We start from the raw sequence: 20,371 nt of genomic DNA on the forward strand, positions 1-20,371 counted from the left end.
TTCCTTTTCAAAAGGGAGATTTAGCACTGAATTCTAAATCCAGAACCTGGATGCATCTCCATCCTCAATCAGGACAAGATTCAGATTACTAACTGAAACCACATGACAATCAGTTAATTTAAGGTCTATAAAGTTTGTAGCTATGTAAAGAAGAACTTTCTAAGAAAAGACACACATTTTATGAAATACCTAACTCCTAAATCTTGTCAGGGGGTCTGGAAGGTGTGAGAGACTTTATAAATCTCACTTCTTTGTAAGAAGATACACTGCTGTTTGATCGCTTTGAAAAACCATGGTCATTCCTAAAATACCTCTGATGAAGACACAGACAAGACTTGAGTTTGCACTGTGAGATCAGAATGACTAAAAGGGTGCAAATTTACCCCAAAGGGCTGGTCTTAATGATTCTGGGTATTCCTGTCACAGAAATTACTATATTTCTTATTTCAGAAGCTTTGTCAATTTCTGGGAACATACTTCTTTACCTTTAAAATAGTAAGTAATTTTTTCTCTCAGGTTCATTGTATTTTTTTTTCTTTTCATTTTTTATGTTTAGTAATCTTAAACACTTTCAGATATCCTAAAGGGTTTTGACTGTGCTCTACAGGAATAGTAATCATCAAATACAATAGTATAGCAATGAATAAAGTGGAAGGTCAAAATTTACTTGAAGACTGATAAGTTTGGAACCTTATAATATGCACTGATTTCTTCTTCACAGGTTCTACTGTAATAATATCAATGTTATTAAAGTTTTGAGAAATAATTTTTCCTTAATAAATTACTTCTATGAAAAATCAAAAATTATATGGATCATATTTCATGAAGTGTTAGCATACATATTTAAAATGTACTTAAATTTAAACCTTTAAAGTAAACTATAATGTAAAAGGCAATATGCTGCAATATTTATATTTGTATTCATGCATGACTCTGTCAGTCTATGATGACAATATTTTGCAAACATTCTGCTTATCATTGACAGGTTTTGATCACAAACACGACATATGAATTTTTAGACAGCCATAGTATTTATAATAAATTTACTTTTTTGTATTGTCCAGGCCCATAACAAAGAACCTCAAAATCTGTAAGTGCTGTCTTCTATATTGTCACCACACAAGACTGAAAAGAAAATCTGTTTTCATCACTTGTAATACTAAATATTCTTGAACAGGAGATTCCAGATTTTACACAATTTTTAACGAGTAATTAACGACAAGCCTGTGGTTAAACAATGGAGTTAGGATAAGGCATTTTTTCTTTAATGACTGGCTTTACCTCTAACTTTGAGCAAGTCCTGCTCCACTTCAGTTTTCCGCATCACAGCAAATAGTAACAATATTTCACTTACTCATGGGTTTGGTTTGAGAATTAATGAGGGTCGCATGTGCAAAAGACCTGTAGATTCTGGCTGCTTCTTTCCACTCTGAACTGATAGGAAAGTGACCTGTTCTTAATTTGAAAAAGAGACTCAGTGCTGCCCTTCATCAGCACATGGAATTCTCATTTATGTCAACAGGAGTTGCCTTGAATACATTGAATACATTACTTAGCCTAAAAGTAAATGAAGAAAAAGGAACGGAAAGAAACTCATGGATTCTCCTTGCCTGTTCTTAAAAAGTCTAACAGTTCATGACAGAAGACACATAATCATAAATAAAAATATTTTTGATGGGAGGCAAGAATTGCTGCCTGGGATTATAAATGAGAATGGAGAAAATTGTAGCAGGTCCATCTGTAGAGTACATTTAGCTCTGCTGCAAAAGCACCATCATAAAAAAAATGATGGTACATGCAAAATTCAGTCACCATAATATATCATATTCTGTAGACATTTGTCCTAAAATAAAACAAACCTTTAATGGCCTCAGCATTTCAGCTTTTCACACCATCTCCAGTACACACCAAGAAAACAGTTACCTTTTTCTCCTATGCAAGTGTTAAACTAAGGTAAAAATGTCAGAAATTTAGAAAAAATCCCCAAAGCTTTAAAAGCTCAAACTTAATACAAGGCAGTACTACACACTGGTTTTGGTCAGATATATCTATGGTGCAAGAACAGAATTGACTAAAGAAGATTTTTTTTTTCTGGAAAGAGATTAAATGTGAGTACATAATTTTAATCTCCTGCTTTGATCAGGGGTAAAAATTTTCACAGTGGAAAGAGACATTTTTGGTTTTTTAGGGAAAAAAAACCCAAAACAGAAAGGAGAATAATCAAGGAGTAGCTGGTTGGCCATTACCAAGCTCAGGGAGGCAAACATGCCTGTAACAAGCAGGCATGTTTAAAAATTTGCCATTGCTTAGCCATCTACAGACAATGAGACTTGACAGTTCTTTACGGAAGGCAGGCAGGAGCTACAATTCTGCATAATTAGGCAATAATTAACCAATCCGAGGATAGCAACCTTGTGAATTTGGAAACGGTAAGTGTAGCTGCCTATGTGTATGAACTAGTGTTTTATACTTTATACTGCCTGCACGCAGTCTCGGTCTTTTAAAAGTCTGCCTGTCCAAATAACATTTTTTCACTTCAGGGCGTATGTTACTGAACAACAGAGGATTTTTGACTGGAGAAAGACATTCCTTCTGAAGGACAGAAGGATTTAAAAACAAAAGGGCAGACTAGATCACAATCCTCCCAAGAAGCAGGTTATCAGAGCCAGAAGACCCCCAGCAATGGTATTTTGACATCATCATGCATATGCTGTCTTCTTCTTCATAAATAGTCAAACAGTAGATTATCTCATGTTGCTCATTTTAGCATTCCTCCAAACAATGAAGAATTTAGGGTCTCTACTCCTTAACACAGGATATGTGCAGCTTAAGTATACCTTTATACCATCACTATCTACCTTTCTGCTTATGGCTTTCCAAAGCACCAGAAAACATAGTATCTTATGTATACCCAAAATCCTGACCTGCTACTTTTGGAACTAGTGGCAGACCTTGTATGTCTCTTAAGGATTGTATCTTTATTACACATAGCCAAAGTTTTGCTCTACTGTAAGTGGTTGTTCAGGAATGCTGACTGCTGACTCCTGCCTCCTAACATTATTAATAGCTTGGACTTTGAAATGTTTCTGATAAAATAAGCTAAAACTGATCTTAAGAAAAATTTCAGAATAGTATTTACATGCATAATATATAAAAAAGTCTTTCAGCTGCTCATCTTCTTTATAAATTAATGCTATTTTCATTAAATTAGGGTTTCCCCTAATATATACTTGGATTTGGTTGGTTGCATTTAATTTCCACCTTGTCTATGTTGTCATGTTTATACTTCTCTTAGAAGTCCATTTATAGCTTACTTTATTTTTTCAGGTGTAAGATATGTTTTATGACATTTGAAGTATGGTATTAACAGAGAAGTGTGCTCAGAATGATCACTTTAGTACCCCACACACATAACGCTGTGAAAGCATCTTCACAGTAACTATAGCAGCAAGCATGTTAACAGCATGTCAAAATACGGAGACTGGACAAACACGTTCAAAACAGACATACTTTATGCTGGATATGAAAATAAGCAGTAAATAAACCTACTGGTCATGCAACCACAAAAAACTATGGAATCAGTAAGGAGAACACCAAAGGAACACTTAGAGCACCAGCACTTTGAACACACGAAATCACGAGAGGCTAAACGATGAACACTGAGCCAAAAATAAGGAAACAAAGAACGTTTCACCACAGTTTTGGGTGGGTTTTTTGGCTAATACAAAGTTACTGCGTTCTCGCCGGCTCTGTCCCTACACGCTGTAACTCAGCGCGCCCGAGATACAGCGCAGTCCGCAAGCACCGCAGCCCGTCCCGGCGGGCATGCCCTGTCAGACGGGCACTGCGAGGCCCGGGGGAGCCTCCGGAGGGGCGGGGTGCGCCAGCCCGAGCCCGGACTCTGGACACAGGCACCTGTATCTGGGCACAGGCACTCCGGTCCCCGAGCGCTGCCCGCCTCCCGGGAGCGCGCTTTAGTCACTGCCTTTGCTCCACCCGAGGGGAGATCTGTTAACGATTAAATCAGCAGCGGCCGCAGTTCAAAGCCCTGTCCCGGGAAGCAAAGGTGAAGATAACGACCCCGCGGATCGCATCGAGTTTCTGCCGTTGCAATCCCTTTTAATTACCCTTCAAACGGCACATCACACAGCGATCGTCCGGGCGCCGGACCGGGCACCGCGATAGCCAGATACCTACAAACCTTTACAACGCGCCCGCTGATTAAAAAGCGATTAGAAACTTATTTGAAGTCGGCTGTTCTCTCCGGGCACGGAGCGCCGCCTGTCAGCGCCGGGGCCGGCCCGAGCCCTCCCGCCGCCGCCGGCGCGCCCTGCCCGGCCCGCCCGCACTTACAGGTAGGAGGTGAAGACGCTGAGGTTGGCGGGCACGGCGGTGAGCCCGCGGTCGGAGCAGTCGGCGCGGAGCAGCACTCCGTCCAGCTCGCAGCGGCACGGCGCCGGACAGCCCCGCGGGCGCTGCGCGCCGCCCCGCGCCCCCCGCCGCAGCCCCGGCGGGCACAGCAGCAGCAGCAGCAGCAGCGGGAGGGCGCGGGCAGCGCGGGACGTCGCCATGGGGCCCGGGGGTACCTAGAGCCGCGGGGCGGCCGCTCTCATGCCCCGCGGCGCGGCGGGGGCGAAAGGCGGGCGCCCGTCTGGGCTCGAGGAGCTCCTGCGGCCGCCGCCGCCGCGCCGCTGTCTGTGGTAGCATCTCAGCTTACACGCTGCTTTAAAGCCCTGGAGCCGGCACCGCGCGCCCGCTGACGCCGCCCCAGCCTTGCCCGCTGTAGCGCGCCGGGCCCTGCCCGCGCCGCCGTGCGAGAGAGCGGGCGGGCGGGCGGGGGCGGCCGCGGGCCCGGCGGGCAGGAGGGAGGAGGGAGCGGGGGAACACCGCCTTCCGCCAGCCCTCCGTGCGGGCGGCGGCCGCGCCTCGGCCCTCGCCTCGGGCCGTGGTCTCGCACATTCACACAGTGGGTCAGGCTGGAGGGGACGGCAGTGGGGCATCTGGTCCAACCTCCCTGCTCAAGCAGTCATCCCGGAGCACACTGCACAGGATGGCATCCAGGCAGTTCCTGAATACCTCCACTGAGGGAGACTCCACAACCTGTTCCAATGCGTGGTCACCCGCTCAGTAAAGAATATTCAGGTGGAACTTCTGTGCATCATACAGCCAAAGCACCATAGAATAAGCTGAGTTGGAAGGGACTCATCAGGACCATCAAGGCCAAATCCTGGCTCTGCACAGGACACCCCAACAATCTCACCATGTGCAAGAGCATTGTCCAACTTCTGCGTGTGTCCTTGTGTCCTAGTGGCTGGGACCACTGAGAAAAGCCCGGCTTCACCTTCTTGCCACTCCCTCCCCCGCGTCGGGGTATTTATACACATTAATGAGGTCCCCTCTCAGTCCTTTCTTCTTGAGGGGGAATGTCCCCTCGGGGCAGGGATGCATGTGGTGGATGTTTCTGGAAAGTGGGAGAACAGGCAGTTGTGGAAGTGAGGGTAAGGTCCTGAGGCCATGGGGTGAGGGGTGGGTCTCTGGGGAGATGGGACAAAGGCTTGGGTGCTCCAGTGGGCTGTTAGGGAGATCTAAACTCTAAGGCCTTATTTAGTTGGACAGCAGTCCAGCTGCGGACCATGCTCCTGGTCAATGATGGGGATCCACTCGCTTCCCTCACCACAGGGTCAAATCACAGGCTTGCCAACAGGCAACAATTTTCTAAAGGAGACTGGCTGTTGAGGGAAACTGAGTTCACAGTGAGGCTGCCACTGAAAGCTCTTGAGATGTTCCTCACCCATCTTCTTGCCAGAGGTTCTCCTTAGGTAGTGCACTTATGTCATTCTCCTTAGGTAGTTCTCCTTAGGTAGTGCTACTCCTCTGTGACTGAGTGAGGTAAAGGTGAGGATGGCAAGTTTTTTTAAAACCTTTTTCCTCCAAATCAATTTTCAGAGTGAACAAAGTTGGCCACAAGCTCCAGATTTGAGACTAGCTGAGAGTTTAAGAACCCAGTCCCGGCCCAATTCCTGTTTAGACTGGTTACTAAATTGTTGGTCCGGCTACTCAATTTGCATTGGAGAACATTAGTTAAAGGTTTTCTGCTACGCTCTTTGAATCTACAATTAAGTCTGAAATGAGAGCCTAATGAAAAGGCCAGCAAAATACATGCTTTTATATTCTACCCAGTTCGTAACACGTGTTTTCACCTCTGGACCACATTCTGGTATAATCTGAACTACAGACTTGAACTCAAGACTTTTATCTGAAATAATAAAAGAGGAATTTGCTGTCTGGCTGCTTAGACAGGCCAGAATGTTTTGGCCTACTGGGCTGCTGTGAGACTTTTCCCCAAGCATCACCTTGTCCTAAGCTAATAACAACAGTGGTTGAAAGCATAAGGCGTCCTTGAGAAATGCCCGAAGAGAAAAATTCTCGAGGAAGAGCATTTTTCATTCTGTGCCATGATATGTGTCCAGGAGACCTCTTTCCCCAAAAGTTCTGGCTGTCTTTTGCCCACGTCTATAAGTTTATATTTTTCATAAGTGTAGTGAAACAGGTTTTTTTGTAACCTGAGGCTTTTATACACTTCTCTTTTTTTATGTTCTAGAAAGCCAGGAGTATATTGTTTCTTCATTTTCTGTTGAGGGTTTATCAGCTTGCACAAGATACTTGAAGTTAGACAGATATAGATTAATTAGTAGTGAGGGTTCAACTGTAAAAGTCCTTCTCTGTATGTTGTTTATTTTGCATAAATACATTTGTTGAGCTAGTGACTTTCTTTAAAATGTTTAATGTACTTCTATACAATTATACTTAAAGATTTTTTGAAAGAAAAGTAGCTTGAAGATTAAAAGAAGGATTTTGTAGGAACAGATATGGGTAATTCCTACCTTTGTACTTTTAAACTAGGCTGTACAGTTTTTTCCTTGTCATATTTCTTGTAGGTCTCTGGTTCTCCATAAAGGGAAAAGGAAAAACAACAGTCTGTTTGGCAATGTCTCTGGGAGGTGCTGTTACTGTTCCAAAAGGCCATTGGGACTGTCAGATTTCCTGCAGGTTCTAACATCTCACCATAATGTCCTGGTCACTTGAAGTGACATCCATGGTACAGCCATCAATGGTCTTCGGCTTTCATCGAGGCAATAAATAAAATCCCTCAGGGATCTCAGCAGAATGCTCTCTTGAATCTGTCTTTCTGATACTCAGGGAGAACCCCCTATCTTTTGAATATGATATATGATGTGATGATGCTCCAGCCTAAGGTCTAACAGTATCAAAGGTATCTTTATGAAATGTTACCTACAAGTAAACAAAATTGTATGTTGTGTTATATATTCTTAGCACACAATTCATATGTCACAGCAGATATATATATAATGTATATATATTTAACATGAATCTTTCAGATCATTACAGCATGGCAGATTTTAGATTTTATGTGAAATTTGTGTTTAAAATATTGGACTGTAAAAAGAAAACTGTCTATCTAAAATATTCACTGCTATTTCTGTTTCGTAAACTTAAACTGAATAGAATTATTTTTAAAAAGTGTGGCTAAGACATTTGACAATGGAAAATTATGCTTAATCCTGAAATGATCAGTTGTCCCAGCCAAAATGGAGTTTAAAGCAGAAGTGTTAACAGATCCTGGACTAGCAAAGGTAGCAGCTAGTTTAAATATTAAGGGAAGTCCAATACAGAGCCAAAGTAAAAAGCACAGCAGCAGAGGACAAGATAGTTTATAGTTGACTGTAGCATGTCTGTTCCTTTCCTGCCTATGGATGAAGGGTAGTTTCCTAGAAGGCAGTAAGTACAACTGTGTGTTTAGACTGTGGAGAAAACAAAGATCCTGAGCACAGTGGGAATTATTTTTCTGCCTAATGGGATAAGAAATTAATTCTTCAGTGGATGTGTTGAAGTCCTTACATTGCAAGGGTTCAGTGGGCAAGTGTGCAGCTCCACAGCCCTAAGGCTGTTCTGCTGGAGAGCAGTACAGCAACTGCCCAGTGACGTGAGCAGAAGGATCCTTTCCTCCTTGCATGACGCCTGATTTGCCCTTTTATCCCAGCTAGCCCTGGAGAATGGGTCATGCCTTAAGATTTATCACTATACAGGCCTTTTATAGATAGAACAGAAGGCTATTGATATGCTGGGTTCATTTGCCTATTGGTGTATATTCACATTCGTTTGCATCACGTTATCTGTCCCGTTTCGCGGAGGACCTTGAGCTAACATGAGTATTTACATCCCTTTATTAAGCCATACAGTGTTCTTCAAACCAAGGCAGATTGCACTGTTTCTGTTTTACATAGTGATAGGAGCTGGTACCTGAAATGGAGGATGGTCAGGGTAGAGTCACTCTTTGAACCAGAACGAAATAGAAGATTTTTCAGTGCCCTGGCTCAATTTCCCACCTGGCTACAGCTTTTCAGTGAAAATGATTTTGTGGAAGATTTTATTTTATCATTATGGATTTGATTTTTTTGTTTTTCATGCTATTTAAGGCATACTATGTCACACATTATTAGAAATAGTCAATTTCATATTGATTCTTTAGTTTGGCACACTGCCATCTACCTGCAGGTTCCCTCCGCAGTTCTGTAGTCAGTGTGACGGTAGGACTGAGGTGAAACCTCTGACAGCTAAGATTTACTTGGATTCTTTTGAAATATGCTTCAATAGTCAAGTTTCTTCTGGGAAGAAGGGACAAAAATAGAAAAAAAAGTATTATTACTGTTACAATTCATGAGGTGACAGTTGGCTTATACATATGATTTTGAAGCAAATGATGGCAGAAACATTATTTTTAGTCTGAAAATATCTGATTGTAAAGTTGGCAACATTACTGCAAAAGTCAGGATTACCCAGGCACATTTTAATAGTTAGAAATTTGGAAAAGAAACAAGGGAAAAATGTAAATATGTGGGCTGCAGATTTACTGAACTTTTTTTGGAGGAAATGAAAGCTGATTGTTACAGTAATTCTCTGTTTAGGAAATAAAATCCATGTGTTAGGGTGAAAATAAGGTATATGAAGAGAACCTCCTAGTATTTTGAGTTGAGGTGGATGTGATATCATTCAGAGAATCACAGCCAGGCAGCAAAAGCGTTAAGTGAGTATTTCACCAACACGGAAACGATGTGCTTTAAACTTTACATTAAATGAAACTTTCAGACTCTAACATTTACTGGCCTGTTACCTTATCCTTGCATGTCTCAGGTAAAGCCAGAAGAAGAAAGAGGAGAACATGTAAGTTATATCTAAAGATGCATGAAAAATGGTAAGGCATTAAATGAGTAACGAAATTTTTATCAGAACAACTAAACTTTGAAAACAGACAAGAGCTTTCTTTTTGGCTCACTAAGTCTTATTTTCTCAAGATACATCTAACTGCACATTCGAAGTTTGTCTCACTTGTAGCCCCAGACATTCACATCCACAGCTAAGATATAGTTTCTTCAGAAAGGTGCAGAACTGGGAGTGTGGCAGCAAGGCAGGTCAAATCAGCTGTTGCCTTCCTCTAGTCCGGTGTTTATGTCGTAGCCTTAACCGTGCCTTCTTATAGTCAGTAAATTGTTGCAGCAGGTCTCTGGACTGATTTGTCCTGTTTTTTCATGGACAGAAGAACACCTAGTAGGTTTGAATCCCAACACTGAGTGGGCTCAAATATTTCTCTGAAAGGACTGAAAGAAGGACGTGAATTTTGGAAGGGTATGCTGTGGTGGAGGAAATCCCATTGACAGTTTCCTGAATTGCATAGTCTTGGATCTCTACTTTCTCACCCCACAAAAGTAATCAGTAACTACCTGTTCCACATAATAGCAGGTGTCAGAACCAAACATTTAGAAATGCACTACTGTGCATTTTAGCACTATAGCTATGTTCAGAGACCTCTGCATTCTGTGGTGTTTGTCAGTGGGACTTTGAGGGAGGTCTTCAAAATATTTTTTACTTAATGCAACAAAAGTTCGTCACTCCGATGGAAAGTCAGTACCTCCACTCCTGTGAGGAAGTTAACTCCAGTTCACAGAGGGTTGCAGGGTTGTTTTTGTTTTCCTTAAACTCTTGTAAGATGTCAAACCTTTGAATATGTATGCATGTGGAAGGGCATGATGTATTTCTGTGTCCGGTATGTGCTGTGTTAATCTGCATTCTGCTCTGGGTAAAAGACAAGAGCTTATACCTACCATGCACATGAATAGAGTAATTTCTTAATTTAGAAATTCTGTCCTGTTCTTTCCTCCTTGTCCCACTGTGTCTGTGTGGCAAACACCCTGGGGTTCCTTTGGTTTTGAAGTATATGTGCATGATACTGTATAATGAGTGATTACAGTGTTTTGTAGTTGTTTGAAGGAGGTCACAATAATATTTTTTGTACTTCTTTTTCTTTTTTGTGGTGGTTGTAATAGCTTTAGTCATTCTGGGATCAGCTGCCATACAAAAGGAAGAAATGTATGTAAGAAAGAATCACCTAATTGTGACAAATTGTCAGAAGGCTTTATATGTGGTGTAATACTTTGTTTTCCTGTAAATTCCCCTCCAGAAGGAGGGAGAGGCCTGTATTTTTATTTCTTTCTCTGTGTATTTGTCATCTGAGGTGTAAGCATAGAAAAAGCAAATTTCTTTGCAGGGAGGGAAGTCAAGATTTTTTTATTGATGAGTAAGATCAAAATATTTCAAACATCTCTGTCCTCTTGACAGCAGAGCTTTTCCTCTTATTGATTAGAATTTTGGAAAAAATCAGATGGGAAATGCCTTATGGGACTTAATTTTCTAAGAAGGTCTTGAGATCTATTTGTATACTGGCCGGTGGAAAATTAATTCCCAAAGCTTTATAGTTAATCAGAATAGTCGCTGAAGTGTCCTTGTATCTGTGCTTCATCCACACTTTGTACCATGGTGATAAGCTGTCAGGATACACCTCTGTTGAGTCTCTGAAGCTGATATAGTCCCATCTGCAGTAATGTAAAATTACACAAAGGGAGGGAAGGAGCAAAATATAGATCTGTGACCTTCAACATATCCACAAAGCTTTCACCAGTGCCTGCCAGAGATACATGGATGTACAAGAAATGCTATTTCTTCTGCATGGCTGGCAATCATGCAAAGCTCTTGCTGTAGGTGGAGGAAGGTCAAGAATTTGGGTAGAGCAACCATCAGAAAGGAAAACTGGTATCTCTTCAGCTGCCAAGGACCTGAAGAGAGAAGGAGCCTTATGCACAGGGGCATAAAGCAAAAGGAGGAAGAATGATTGCAGCACACATGTTTATAGGAAGATGAGAGTGAGTTGGATGATCCCTTGTGTTTGGAAAAAGAGAATGGGGACACTCAGAGAAAATAGGAGTTTTAGGGCAGGTGAATGATAGGGAGATCTTTACAGAGAAGAGGAGAGAAGGTGTCCCACAAAACACTTGCAAGAGAAAGAGGCAACAGGTCTTGATACATGCAATGAATTCAGTCAGCTGAAATATACAGCTCTCAAGTTTCTATGCTCTTTCTTCTACAAACACTGCCCTGATAGTATTAATACTCTGTGAATTGCCGTGTATTTGTGCTAAATTTTTTTGAAAGATGTAGAGATATATTTCTGGACTGAATGCCAGAATCGAGGCCTTACATAACATGAACATGTTTATAACATGCATTACGTTGCGTTGCCCTTCTGTTCCTTGGCAAGGCTGGATAGCTGACTTCAGGGCAGGCACATTTGTTTGTGATGTGTTTGTCTTTGAAGCAAGCTACTTATTTGAGAGAGTTTTATATTTATAAATCCCATCTCAACAGAGTCCCAGCACAGAGCCATGACACTAACCTCTTTACAAAACAGGAAGCAGGGTGTTGCTTCATTTAGCTTCATCTATCATCATCAAAGACAGAGTGGTACCTGCTCAAGGCAGTTTCTGGCTTCTGGCTTCAAGCTGGGAGAACTCTTTTCTCTGTCCATTGAAATCTCCCGGGGAACCTTAGAGCCTCTTCATCTAATACAGTTTCCCATGCTGGATGGTTGGGATATCCCTCCAATTGCTGTCATGAGAACTGAAATTTCCAAATGCATAGTTGCTTCAGGAATTTTGTTTTAAAAGACTGCCTGAAAGAACTCCAAATTTATATGGACCTAGACTACAGAAGCCAGTGTATTTATTTCTGTTAACAACTTGCTCCTCTGAGGGTTTGGCTACATTTCTTTAGCAATTAATGGAGACAGTAGGATATGAGGAGAGAATGTTTATACCACCCAATTTAATCTCCCAGGCATCTTTCTGAAGCTGATTAAGTGTAATACACTCCTCCAGAAGGTGGTTCAAAGCACCTACATTAATGATTTCATGTATTTGTGGATAGTTAAATCAGAGCTGCTATGCAAAAGTATCCTGGCATTGATTAAAATTGGTGTTGCTGCTGCAATAGATCAGAACCCTGAGAAGTTACATACAGGAAATACTGGCAGACAAGGACTAATATGAAAAGGTCAGGTTCAGTATGTTCTGTTTATGTACATTTTTTGGTCTGCATTTGGCTCAATATATGAGCCCCTGAGACTGGTGAAACAGAAGATTGAAAGTAAATCGGTACTTATCATTTTGGTCTAATGCCTCTTGGAATCTGGCAGAAGCAGCAGTGGTATAGAAAGGAGCACTAGGTCAAGTTTAGTTTTTCTCTGAAATATTTCTGTGAACTATGGTAAAACCAGATGGAAATGAAAATTTAGAAAGAGAAAGAAAATGACAAAAGGAGAAAGCAATGCATCATATTGAAAAATAACTACTTTTCAGTTTGGCCCCTTGGAATGGATTTCAAATGCAACAAGTCAAAAGCAATGTATTTGTATGTTTCCACTTTCATTTCCTTTCCTTTTCAGGGAACACATCTTCATCTGTAAAACAAACACACACTTAATGCACTTAATGATAATAATGATAATGATAACAACAACAACAACAACAACAACTACTACTACTGTAGTAGTAGTAGTAGTAGTAGTAGTATTACTCCCCATCCAGAATTTTAGAAAATCCTATTACAGAAAAAGTAATAAATGGTAGGTCTGTTGGCTGATTATCTTAGGGAGTATTTCTTTGGACATGGGCACTTAACACAATTGAAATGATTTGGAAGGAGAGGAAGATTGCATAAGGGATGTTGTGTTGCTTGTGGCCATGCAACAGAATTCAGCTGTCCTCTTATTTTGCTTCAGACTTCTACCCACTCGATAACTTACAGCTTGACCCATTTGTAACAGAGAGAAAAATTTGCCCCTTCTATACAGTGTCAGAAGTCAAGGATGAGTTGTCAGATTATGCATTATAATATGTGTATACATTAACATTGTATTAAACTTTATTTAGGGCAGAAGCATATTATTTACAGGTGAATTCTGGGTGAATACAGGTGTCAAATCAGACACCACTCTTTAGTAATGCTCATTTGTGCTCAGAAATCTTCAAAATGTGGTATTTCTATTTATTTGCACTTTCAAAATCTAACTGCTAATTTTGACACAAGCAGTTTTTACTTTCTAACTTTGAACAAGTTAATTAAATTAATGAGAACAACTTAAAAGGAGTTTCAAAAGTTAGACTATGTAAGGGTATTTTGAAATCCTAAATTCAGATTTACTGTGCTGATTGAATTAGATTATTTATGATATATTTTACTTTGGAGCTTTAATGTTTCGAATTTCCTCCTGTTTTAGAGTTGTCCAGCAGTATATCAGCAAAGTTTTTCCCACTCCATTTTAAAAGAGAAGCTTCTTCTATGTAGTAAGAACTCTTAATTTTTATTTTTTGAGAATATGTATCTAAGGGACAGTATTAAATTTAACATTAAGTTAATTTTATCAAATTATTTTGATGTAGAGAAGTTAATGTGGTGAGACTGAGTTATTTCATCTCTTACAGCTGCCTTGGGTTGATAGATACAAAGAAAATGTTATAACAGGTACATAGATATTTCTCAAATGCAACCTTACTGCTTACTGTGGTCTGTCTAAATTATAGAGGCTTTTGTGGTAGTGCCATCATATTTGGCAAAGCTCTTCTTTCTATCTCAGTACCTTGCCAAAGTAAAACCTAGCAAGTTTAGAATTGTGTTTAAGTGAATTGAAACTGTTCAGAGAAATTTCTGTAAAAACATACCCCTAATACATGAAAAGCATGTTTATTGTTGCTTTCACACAAAGACTGTGTTGCAAAAGAGCTATTTGAAAAAAAAAAAACCAAACAAAACCAAACACAAGCAATTAGATTTCATTAAGACATTAAAAGGATGAACTAGTTTGTGGAAAAGTCACAGGTATGTATTATAAATATATTTCTTGTACATTGTATTACTTCTTTGGGAATCTTCATATGAACAAAATAAGTGCATAGATTTGCTTGTAGCACTGGAGTCTAAAGCTGTGGTTGAGCTGACAAAGGTGAAGCAGTAGCTGAAGTTGTTAGTTAGTTTGACTTTTGAAAAAGAAGTGACAAATGAAAAGGCATATGAGGCCAAGGGCTAATTAATAGATTCCAACCATATCTGCAAGCTTATCCGTGCAGAAGTTGAATCGTTTGCCATATATTTGTGTATTCATACCAATTAATTTTTTTTAAACAGCTTATTGCTGGAAGGTGTGGATTTTATTTATTGTTTTGCCAAAACCACACACACCCGAGAGAGATACGTCTGCTTGAATTAAAAAGTAATTTGGCTACCGTGTCTTATCAAAACTAGAGTTTATCTGTTCAGAATCTGTACGCTTGATGTTGCCTTTTCTCACTGCTCCCTCCGTCAGTGAGACAAGACCAAGCTAAAAGCATGGGCTCCCTCTCCTGGTTGCTGCTCGAGCTCCGAGCCCTTTCGCCTCCAGCCGCTCCCGGCAGTAGAATTGAAAAGACACGAGTTGCAGCTTAATTCAACCAATTACACTTTGAGGCAAAAATATAGTGAAGCGACTATTAAAATAGATTAAATATAATCTTTAAAATGAATCAGAAATATAAAAATTGCATTTGAAGTGCTCAGGTACTCTGAAGCAATAGTAGTTTTATGGTGAAAGAGCACCAGATAGACCAGAAAAGAAAATACTTGACAGAAACAAGTTTTTACTTTCTGTGAGTTCAGGTACTAAAAAAGAGGAGTGAGAAGTAGAGAAGTGAGGATGCAGACTAACTCTTCCTAGCTCTTCTGTAAAACTCAGCAGTACACTAATATTCCCTCTCTCTCTTCTTTTTAGCCATCCCTAGATTCTGGGGATAATTTATCTCAAGATCCACTAATTTTTTTTTAGATCTTAACTGAATAAACCATGAGACACCTAATCTAAATTTGGTCCTTGAGCTGGAGAGGGAACAAGGTAATCTCTTTAAGTCCTTCCAGCATACATTGCTCTGTGTTTCCGATCTATATGTAAGAGAAAGATTAAACTTTTGAACAAGAGTTTGTATAATATAGCCTTTAATCCCATGTTCATCTTGAAAGGCCTTTTAGAGTCCAAGATAGAAAATGGTATTTTGCTTGTGTAAAGAGAATTCTTCCTAGGTCCCCTTTCTTCACTTTGACCCTTTACATACCGGCAGGCCTTTGCTAGAGGAGAGGTGTGATACAGGTGCAGAGGACAAGGCTGCAGATTGGGCACCTCCTCGGGCATTAAGGAAAATGGATGCATGCCCCCTGTACTAACTACCATCTATTAATAAAGCTGTGGAAAACCACATACAGCTCATTTCAAAAGCAATCCTGCACATTATCTCTTAGACAGAGTACTCAGGTACTCAGGACTCCTCTTTCTACACAAAGGCATCACAGGCTAGATGAAAGGGAATGGTTTTAACACCCTTCATTGTGACCAACAGTTATCACAGACCTGCTTGACACAACCATTCACTGCATGGGAGAGAAAGCAGATGAATGTGAACTCTCCTTAATTCCCCAAAATAGTGAACAGAAGCACATTGTTTGAAAGAGAGGTTTCCAGTGTCAGAGGAAAACAGGGCACCATACAATACACCAGAAGAAGAAGATGGTACAGAAGTAGAAGCCATCATCTAGGCATTCTTGATATTTCCCTTCAGGACTGCTTACCTCCTTTTATGAACAGTGAAATTAATTTGAAAGTCTGGTCTTTGAAGGCTAAACTTAGCCTTTGTGAATGCTTCCTTTCCTTCTCTCACTCCAGTGTCCAGTGCGATTTTCTCATTTCTTTAGGCTGTGGATGGACATGGAGTTTGTTTTTCACCTGATGAGTTTGAATTATATGTGAAAAAGCAGTGAGAACATCTTGACACAACAGATTCCCATCATCCTGCCATGGCCATGTCAGGTTACAGGTGTGTTTGGGCCTGTGCTCTGATTTCCATTAAGGGTAACTGTCAAAGATAGGACAAGCTTTTTCTACTTATCTTCTGGAAAACTGTCTTTACAAATGTGATGCCAGAATTATTATGAGATATACTTCAAGATGGGCTTTTTTGGGGAGTTACTAAAACCCAATATAAAAGGGGCAGCTGTGAAGGAACCCTCTGAACTTTTTAAGAAACAGGGTGACTAAATCTGTCACATGTTAGCAGTGAGGAACCCAGCTACAAGGTAAACAAATATGAGAAGGAAGGTTAAAAAAATTGATAGTTCTATGATGATAGTCCTGATGAGAACACTGTATCCTCAGATAGCCCGGTCACAATACCCTTGATTTACTAGATGGTTTTTCAGGGAGAAAAAAAAAAAAAATCATAATCAGAAGCTACAGAGGTAACTTGGAGAAACCTCATCTCATTATTTTTACAAGTTGCCCCTCTATTTACCCAGAGGAACTGGCATTACAAATGTCCTTTGTAAAACCGGCTTTGAAGTCAGTGTATGTTTTACAGGTTATTATGTTTGGGGATACTTGTTGAACATGCTGAACCTACAATGTAGTCCAAGGGATTGATGGTAGTACTGACCCCTAATGGAGCCTATCAGAAAAGTGAGGACAGGTGTGCAGCTGCTATTACCATTTCCAGATGCTGTTGTAACACCTGCCACAATAGCTCTTTTTGATTTACTTTGTAGTATAATGTAAATGCACTTCAAGTAATTTTAGTTATAATAGCACATCTGTAAGTTTTTTATCCTTTTGATACTTAAATGGGCATGATAGTAGTAGGTATTACACAGAAACCAGACAATATTCCTTCAGGTTTGTTAAGCACCTGCATCTTCAGTATTTCAGCAGTCACCCAGATGTTGCCAGGACAACAGAATACAGATATAGTTAGTCTTCATATTATAAAATATATATGCATGTATGTATGTATGTATATGGATTTAATAAACTGGAGATTTTTAGAACTCACTGCTGTTATGTGATTACCTTAGAAGCTTACAATGTAAACAGCATTTATTAGATAGCTGTGCACAATTCACTTACATTCAAACCATTAAGGCACCATTTGCCGCTCTAAGCTCTATGCAGGCAACGAATGGAGAAAAAAAAAACTGCTTTGAAAGCATCCTCACCTAAGGTACTTCTCTGTCCTTATACCCATCTTTGAGACACACGATGGAAAATACTGGAATTTGAAGGGTGAGGTTTCAAGATTTGGGTTTTCTGTCACCAAAGAAAAAAATCTGATAATAGAAATAGAAAGCCAATCTTTCAGTCCATACTCTATTATGCCAATTTTAATTTAAGTCAGTGGAAATTTTGGCTCACAAGAACTATATTATGGCACAGAATAGGGGTGTTTATATGTCTCTGTATTTCTGTATTGAGCTGGCTTTGAGCAGATAAATCTTTCAGGACACATGCAAAGCTGAGCTAATTCATGCCATAGAATCACAGAATCATTTAGATTGCAAAACACTCTTAAGGTCACTGAGTCCAACCATTAACCTGACACTGCCAAGTCCCACTAAACCATGTCCCTAAGCACCACATCCAGAAGTTGTGTAAGTTGCCAAGTGGCTGCATTAAATAGTTCTGCAGAGTAGAGATGCACTTGAAGAATCAAAGATGTTGCTTTCTGAAACCAAAAAAGGAGCACAGGTTTAGCCATTAGATTTATTAGGCTTTTTATTTTCTAGCACGTTTTCGATATACTGGAGAATGCAATACTCTGTTGACATGAATGCCTGGGTTTTCAAGATGTGGTGTAAAAATATGAATATGATTACCCAACTCTCAGTTCTATCTGTTTTAGCCTATTTCATCCTCTCACAAAATGCAAAAGATAAAAGTATTCCATATGCTGCCTGAAAAAATCCTGTGAGAAGTATGCACTGTTCATTAAGATACAGTATACATTCTATGAAATCTAGGGTTTTTTCTAGCTTCATTTTATATTAGGTGTATCTGCTTTGCAATTGTAGATTCTTTTGAAATAATTTCTTCTGCACATTATGTTTTTCTACTGTAATAATAACATGGGATAATGTTTGCTGAAATGTACTGAATCTCAGCCAGTAGCTTGTGCCTTTACAGTCATCAAGTAGGTGTTCCAAATTATGAATAATAGGTTTTAGGGAAGAAGGCAGGTGAACCAACATCACTGGCTTTCCTTAGTAACTTCTTTCAGAAGAGACAGAAAGACCACATTTGGAGATTGAAAGGGTGCACTGCATCCTTCAGCCAAGACAAAGAGAACCAGCCAGCATCTCAGACATACCTTACTCAAATTATTTAAATAGAAAAAAAATTAAAATGTTCTTTAAGTTGTAAGTAGCATGGATAGAGTTACTTACAGGCAGAGTTACTTTATTATTGTTTCCAGATGTAAATTTTTAAATGCAGAAAGGGCAGTTAGCATTTGCGTTCATTAAAAGTGATGTAGTTCAGGACTCATGCAGCCTCATACTCTCTTTTGGATGAGAAAGGGAAGATGGAAATAAGAGTTTAGTACAGTTGAAGGCTCTGGGCATGGATGGAGTCATAATGTGGAGCTTGGGTAGGATGTGTTACTTGAAAAGCAGCATCTGGACACATACACACACAGCAAAAGTAATCGACAGTTTTGTTCTAGGGCCAAAAAGAAATTGGAAAAAAAGGGTTCTTTCAATCTGATGTTTTTTTCTTGCTGCTTCCAAACTAATGTGCTGAGAGCCATTTTCAAAGGAGGCAAAGGGAGACACAGCTTCCCATTTCCCACTGAAATTCAGAGCCTACTCCTCTGCATGTAAGCAATTCTGAGGAAAATTACTGTGAATAAACTCAAATTCACAGTAATTGTGCACTAAAAATGATTCTTTTTTCCTCGGATAGTTTGCCTCTACTATCTGGTGATCTTTGCCATCTTGCTGTGCTGACGTTAAAGATGAGTGTGGTCCCTAGAGGGTCATTCTCATGTTTGCCAGAGGGCCACAAGACTCGTGCTCTATAGTTATGGGCTTCTCCAGGGTTCGTGAAGGCGCTGAAGCACTGCTTGAGGAACTCTGAAGCCTAAAATGACACAGAAAGCAAGCCAATGGAGGACAGAATACAAGCTGAGGCACCACCAGGCAGGCCCTGGGAAGCAGGCTGCAGCAGATCCTTCTACAGTCATGTGTGAGCAGCGGTGCTTGCAGCTGTTCCAAAGGTAGCACAGGCCATGCCAGGATGTTGTAGCTGCTTTTTTTTTCTGAAGAGCCAATAAATTTAATGAGAGGGATTTGATTCATTTTCAGTCTTGCACAATAGCATTTCTAATGGAGCTTCAGCTGTGAAGCATCTTCTACTGGTGATACTGATGAGTATAAACTTGAGAAAAATCTATTTTGACTTTTACATTTCAGGCCTAGTTTGGAGGAGCGCCATTTACAAAAGGAAGCAAAAATGTATTTTACCTTGTAAACTGAATTAAATTGATACAAAATGTACGACGTCTTTGTGAAACAAAAAACACTCAAAGACCAGAGTTTTACAGGGAGTATTTTAGTAAAGAGCTGCATTAGTGAGGTATGATTTATCCTGTGAATTCCTTCAGGATACTGACTGTTTATATCTTTATCACTAAGGAATATATGCTATATTCCTAATTCTGTGACTTTAGACTCACAATTGCTGTAGTTGTCAAGGGGGTGCCACATGTGGAACTGAGTAACTCAAATTATAGGATTGTTATAAAAAGATTTCTATTGAAGTGTTCCAGCTTTTAAAGTTTGTCCCTTGTTTCAGCACATAAATTTCTATGAAGGCAGATTTTGTCTGTAAATGGATGCAGCCAAATGTGTAGCATGTGTACATATATATACATTACTTAACCAAAATAAAATTTTCATGAGTAGAATTTATTTTGGCTTTTCTTTATCCTGATAGTGTTACTAGTTTAAAAATATTTAACCAAAATGCACTAACTGTACTTCACGTGAAACCCTCAGAAGGTACAATAATGCACCACAAGAAAAGAGAATGAAATTAATAAATTAATAATTCATAACA

The 20,371-nt window shown here is 39.9% G+C and overlaps 1 protein-coding gene across 1 annotated transcript in view; it reads right to left on the bottom strand.

The window, feature by feature from the left end:
* The window catches only part of LGR5 (leucine rich repeat containing G protein-coupled receptor 5), a 90,217-nt gene extending 85,530 nt beyond the window's left edge, over positions 1–4,687 (bottom strand). Inside the window, exon 1 of the mRNA XM_048302226.1 lies at positions 4,354–4,687. Coding sequence (XP_048158183.1) covers positions 4,354–4,571 — 218 coding nt within the window. The 5' untranslated portion in view covers positions 4,572–4,687. The remainder of the gene's footprint in view (positions 1–4,353) is intronic.
* Between the last annotated feature and the right edge of the window lie 15,684 nt (positions 4,688–20,371).

This window comes from Corvus hawaiiensis, chromosome 4 (assembly GCF_020740725.1).
Source record: "Corvus hawaiiensis isolate bCorHaw1 chromosome 4, bCorHaw1.pri.cur, whole genome shotgun sequence".
Taxonomy (NCBI): domain Eukaryota; kingdom Metazoa; phylum Chordata; class Aves; order Passeriformes; family Corvidae; genus Corvus; species Corvus hawaiiensis.